This window comes from Danio rerio, chromosome 18, assembly GCF_052040795.2.
Source record: "Danio rerio strain M-AB ecotype USA chromosome 18, GRCz13ab, whole genome shotgun sequence".
Classification (NCBI taxonomy): Eukaryota; Metazoa; Chordata; class Actinopteri; order Cypriniformes; family Danionidae; genus Danio; species Danio rerio.
Window position 1 is genome coordinate 29838921 of NC_141038.1, and position 6000 is coordinate 29844920.

Sequence of the window (6000 nt, forward strand, 5' to 3'; positions counted from 1 at the left end):
ATCAGATTCTCTCTTGCATATTCAACATTTAGGGCAGATATATACTGCTGCTCACAATCAGTAATGTTTATTCTCACACAGAAGACTCACATTGTGGACACAGGCACTCCTAATCTCTACAATGTCTCTCATCAAAATATTACCTGAATATTAATTTTTACACAAAGTCATTCTATCTTTAAAAAGATTAAATTATTGCTTGAATTTGTGGACTTAGTCCAGTGACTATCCATTCTGAATGTTGACTGGATTTGAATATAACTCTACATTAAATCCATTTGTGCTTATATTGACTTAATATATGCAACTCCAAGCAAAATTATTACAACATTTTTGCTATTCCATAATTTAATTACTGTAATTTTACACACTCTTTATACTCTCCTAACCCTACCCTCAAAAGCAGAAGCTGATCTGGGATCTGGGATGAGTTTATTATACGGAACGCGTTCGTCAGTCAGCATGCATAAGCTACACTGATTCAGAAATGTGATGGTCGACGCACATCTTTAATATAAAGAAAGTGAATGCAGACATTTTTATATTCATTTTAACGTGCTTTCAAGCCAAAATAAAGCAAAAGCACAATTCTCTTGAACAGCTCTTCCAGTTCTATCGCATTTGAGATCAGCTGTGTTGACGGTGCTTTCACTTTTCATAGAAAGATTAAACATAAGGTGGAAATATTGGAAAATCAATCGGGATGATAGCGGGATGTCTTTACAAGAGTCAGACAGGAAAACTTTGAATATTACAGAGTCCGTATTTGAGAAGCCCTAAATCAAGCGCTGAACGCATCTTTCTCTGGCTCCGAGCCAAAAGCACAAAACTTTGAATCTGGCAGTTATTTGTGGATATATTGACACCAATATAAACAACAAAACAATATCGCCAGTATGTTTTAACATCATCCCTACGATATGAATATACAATTCAAGTAAATAAGCTCCTATCTTTTTTTGTTTTCTTTCAACATGTCGGTAGAAGACAAATTATTGCTGATTTTGAAGACATTATTGTCCTAGACCTGCCACGCATTGTGTGATATGGATATTTCTGTTTACACGTTTAAGGTGATGACGTGCTGCTGCTGCCTGCTGGTACGGTGCGGTGGCATGAATAAAAGCTGGCATGCAGCCAAAGAGATTGCTTAATTCTTGTTATAGTTTCATGCTGTTATTTATTAATTTTTAATATCTTTATTTGTGTTGGAAATGATGTGGACTCGACTGGACTCGTGATATTTTCCGAGTTCAAAATGTTCAAGTCCGAGTCAAGTCCGAGTAACAGTTTCCCCAAGTCCGTGACAAGTCCGAGTCCAATCATAACTGGACTCGAGTCCGGACTCGAGTCCGAGTCCAAGGTCGAGTACCCCAACACTAATAATTAAGCCGAAAAAGCCGAAGCAAAGCAAACACCATTTTCTATGGTATAATTACAGCACTACAGAAGAGAGAGAGATCGAATTAGAATGTCACTTACCTGTTTTATAATGATTTGTTCAGCTGTAGTTTGAAACATACATTGAGAAAACACTGAGTTTTTCTCCTTCTATAAGAACTTACTGTAATATGCAGTCTCTGTCACCATCTTTGCCCTGCTCGGTATGACAAGCTGATGACAGCCGATGTGCTGAATCTTTGAAATTATAAATATTTTTTAAATAGGCACTATCCTTATAAATAAACTGCATAGTTGAAAAATTATTAGCCCCTTAAAGCTATACATATATTTTTCCTATAGTCTACAGAACAAACTATTGTTATACAATAACTTGTTAAGTTAAGCCTTTAAATGTCACTCTATGCTATATAAAAGTGGCTTGAAAAATGTCTAGTAAAATATTATTTACTGTCATCATGGCAAAGATGAAATAAATCAGTTATTAGAAATGAGATATTAAAACTATTATGTTCAGAAATGTGCTGTAAAAAAATCTGCTCTCAGTTAAACAGACATTGGGGAAAAAATAAACAGGGGGGCTAAATCCGACTAAAGTCATAACTGAACTAAACAGAAATGGAATTAAGACGCGGAGTATGCATATATTAGTGGCATTATTAAAGAACACCATGATCAATCTATTACCATCATGTAGGACGCAATATTTTTCGACAAGATCCACACACACGGCTGTCAGTACAGCACCACACACACACACACACACACACACACACACACACACACACACACACACACCGTGAAATGCTGAACTTTTTTTCTTTCCATTTGGTGTGCGTTATTAAATTCCATAACACTCTCACCAGTCCTTACTCCTTACTTGCATCTAATACCCCAGTTTGTCACGAGGGCATGAATGAAGTGTTTATGAGTTAAAGTGAAACTGTTGAACTGCAATTGATTTGATTTAGAAGGGCACTTTTTTTGTCAGACGGCGCACCAGTCATGGAATACATCTGCACTAAAATATCAAGGTGAAAGTCATCATAGCTTGCACAGAATAGACCCAGCTCCCAATCTAACTGTGAAAATAGATTAACGGCGATATTTTTATTTATTTGTTTAACGCAGATAACGGCCCACCACTAATATATATATATATATATATATCCTAATTAGAGCTTTTTTACAGCAGGGTCTTGATTCATATAACATTCTTCAAAATAAAAAGTAAAAAAATCATAGTATGATAATAGTTAATAGCTGTAATTTCCTTATTATTATTTTTTCTGTAGGGCAACCTTCCTTACATTGTAACATTAATTTAAAGTATTAAAAAGAATGTCAAACTGTAAACCTTAACAATTCTTTATCTATAACTATAGGTTGTATAATTGCATCAGTTGTTTTAAAGGTACAATTACATTAATACACTGCCGTAAAAGAAGTGTAACAATAACTGTGTGCATTTTATACATCAATACCTTGAATAACTAAGAGTAAATAACTTTTAAAACTAAAAAATAGATTTCTTTTAAAAACAAAATCTACATTAAAACAAACTACAAATTGTAAGCTACATACAATAATAATACTAATATCATTACAAAAGTGTACTTTATTAACTACCAAATAATAATTATAAATATATGTATACAAGGTTGACAGAAATTTTACAGTAAACTGTTGTACATAAAACAACAAGATATATGAATGCTTACCAGACAAAAGAAACTAACTGTTAAATGAATGTAATATTTAATAAATTGATTTTGTTAGAAATTAAATTTCCATATTTGTTAAATGTCAAATTTGTATGTTTTTTGGATTCAATAATTATTGTGATAAAACAGATTATTGTGAAAACAGTATGTATTCCTAAATTGTATAATTTATCATAATTCATAAAGTTTTCTTTTCAAATAAATAAAAAAAAAAACATTTTCATATATATTTTTAAGTATCCCATTTTAATTTAAATTTACACTTGATTTGAAAAATAGTCAATTCTGAATTATGCCCAACCCTGGTGACAAAGTGACCCTTGTTTAGAGTTATTATGATTTTATAACTCATAATTCGTTTTATAAAAATTACCAAATCACACAATTCAAACTTCTTTGAATGGAGTGTCACTAATATTCCTTTAAAGTAGATCCTTTTGGTTTTCCTTATCGTGAGTGTCGTCCTTGTGCATTTGTCTATTGTTTCCCTTTTTATAAAAGTAGAGAATGGTCAAATGCAGCACAGATCAAGACTCAATAAAAATATTAATAAACCCTAGCTGACTGGTTTTAGCCCAGGTCATAGTTGAATGTCAACCACTTTGTGTTTCAGATGCCCTTGCCAGGCTACGCAGAGGCCTTTCCTCACCCTCACTATCCTCAGGGTAGCCCCCTCCTGTGGCACCACCGCCAGATCACCCAAGGTGGTCCAGACCAGCTGCCCTTTTCCTCCACTGCAGCATCTCAGCAGAGTTTAACAGAGTCTGGAGATCCTATTAGCCCTGAAATCCCCCTCAGCAGCCTTTCCACTTCAGCTCTTGTCAAAGCCATCCGCGACGAGGTGGCCAAACTGGCCAAGAAGCAAGCAGACATGTTTGAGTTCCAGGTGTAGAAGTTTCTAGTGCAATCCCGGACCAGCTGCACTGAAACTGAACTCACAGTCTGATCCGTTTATCAGACTTCTGATTTTACTGGATACTTTCTTTATTTTTTTTCATTGAAATGTCTGTCTGCTTTTAATACAGGTTTGTGTGGTTCTCTTTGGCATTGTAGAGTAACATTAACATGTAGTTTAGCATTTTATTTGTTGTAGTATAGACTTAATATAGTATATAGAGTTTCAATTTCAGTCTACGATATGAAAATCCACACCATCTCCCCATCATCACTATTGTATTTTAAAAATGAAACTTAGTGTGGTGATTAAAAGTATAGGTCATCTAAATTATTATTTACTGACCCTCATGATGTTCCAAACCAATAAAAGTTCTGCTGATTTTCAGAGTATGAATTAGAATATTGTGTTTGCACTTTGATGATCCCAGGCCTGGTTACAAAATCAGTCACTAGCTATGTTTCCTTACAAAGATGTAATTTAAGCTTATGTACAAAATTGGAATATTGCATAAAACTTTTGTGAATAAAGCACCGTTTCCATTCAATGAATCAAAGAGAACAAATTGTCACTGCAAGGAAATATCAAAAGGAAAAACAAAATTTGCTGTGGTAGATGAAGCATTTTAGAACACCCAAAACAACATTTCAGATGTTTTACAATGTAGTCGGTCTGCTGGTTTGTCCATTAATGACATCCCATCAAAACAAATGTTGTTGCCACGTAATCCCTTAAAATAAAATCACATAACTTTTTTTATGTGCATTCTGGAAATTATTTGGTAAATGTGTTTCCATTGTAGTTTATGCTAATTATTGTATCTTACTCAGCTGTCAAAATGCTACTTTTAAAAATAATGCTCATCTTGTCATTTCCTTTTAGCTTTGTTTAGGGTAAACTTGATGGGAACATACTATACCTACTGACGGTGCTTCTGGAATTATTTTTGTCTTATCCAATGTTAAAATTACCATTATGTTTTCACATCACTGAAACATGCGGTGACTCATGGGACAGCAGGACGAGCATGGTCGAAGACTAGACTGACCGTCTGGCCACCGGTGCTCCCTATGGCCAGTCTGCCTCTGTTTCATGTAATTATATACTACAGAATTCAGATACCAGACAAAAAAGTGTCCATTGTACTCAGGAAATGATAGGATTGGCCTCTTTGCTTAACACGTAAAAACTGCAATAAATAAAAATTGTAAACAAAAACTGTCCAAAGCACAAACTAGTGCACCAAAACTTTTTAAGAGTTTTGATTTGCCAATGTTTTGCATAATTAAAGTTTGTTTCATTTGGAGTAGGCTGGCACCACTGTTTCAGGACAGGATGAACACTGTATTTGTTGATGTTTTTGACTATGATGTATCAACTAACTAAATATTACTGTAGGTTTATAGACAGAGCTGGTATGTAGTTACGTATAGATGGTCACTCTTTAGTTTGGGGACCTATAAACTAACTATTATCTAAAACATTTGCTGAATCAAATTGGTATACTTGGTCTACTATGAAATATGGTCATGAAAAATAAGCCAATAATAATGAACTAATAAACAGTCAATATTCTAGTAATATTCTGCTAGGTGTTACCTTGAGATCAGTAAAATAAATATATGTTCAGAAAGTGTTAGCATATTAAAACTACTAATACTTTGCTAATATTTTAGTGATTGCTATTTAATTGCAAAGCAACTTTCTAAAGTAGTTTATCAAGATAAAGTGTAACAATACATTGAATGTTGTTTATATATATATATATATATATATATATATATATATATATATATATATATATATATATATATATATATATATATATATATATATATATGTGTGTGTGTGTCAAAACTGTCCAACTTCAAAATACTTTGTTGTTAACTTATTTGATTCAGCAAAGTGAATTGAACATAAATCATAAATTAGGTTGTACTAAAAAAAATCAAGAAATGTGTTAAGCTAATTTTAAGTCAG

General features: G+C 33.2%; 1 protein-coding gene across 3 annotated transcripts in view; it reads left to right on the forward strand.

Annotated features, from left to right (window-relative positions):
* kiaa1549lb (KIAA1549-like b) overlaps positions 1–4438 on the forward strand; it is a 238712-nt gene extending 234274 nt beyond the window's left edge. For all 3 annotated transcript variants that reach the window (XR_015515017.1, XM_087293220.1, XM_087293219.1), the window contains one exon: positions 3739–4438. Coding sequence is in view for 1 of the 3 variants with exons in the window: in XM_087293219.1 (XP_087149345.1) it covers positions 3739–4017 (279 nt within the window). In the remaining 2 variants the exon portion in view is untranslated. The remainder of the gene's footprint in view (positions 1–3738) is intronic.
* Positions 4439–6000: the final 1562 nt, after the last annotated feature.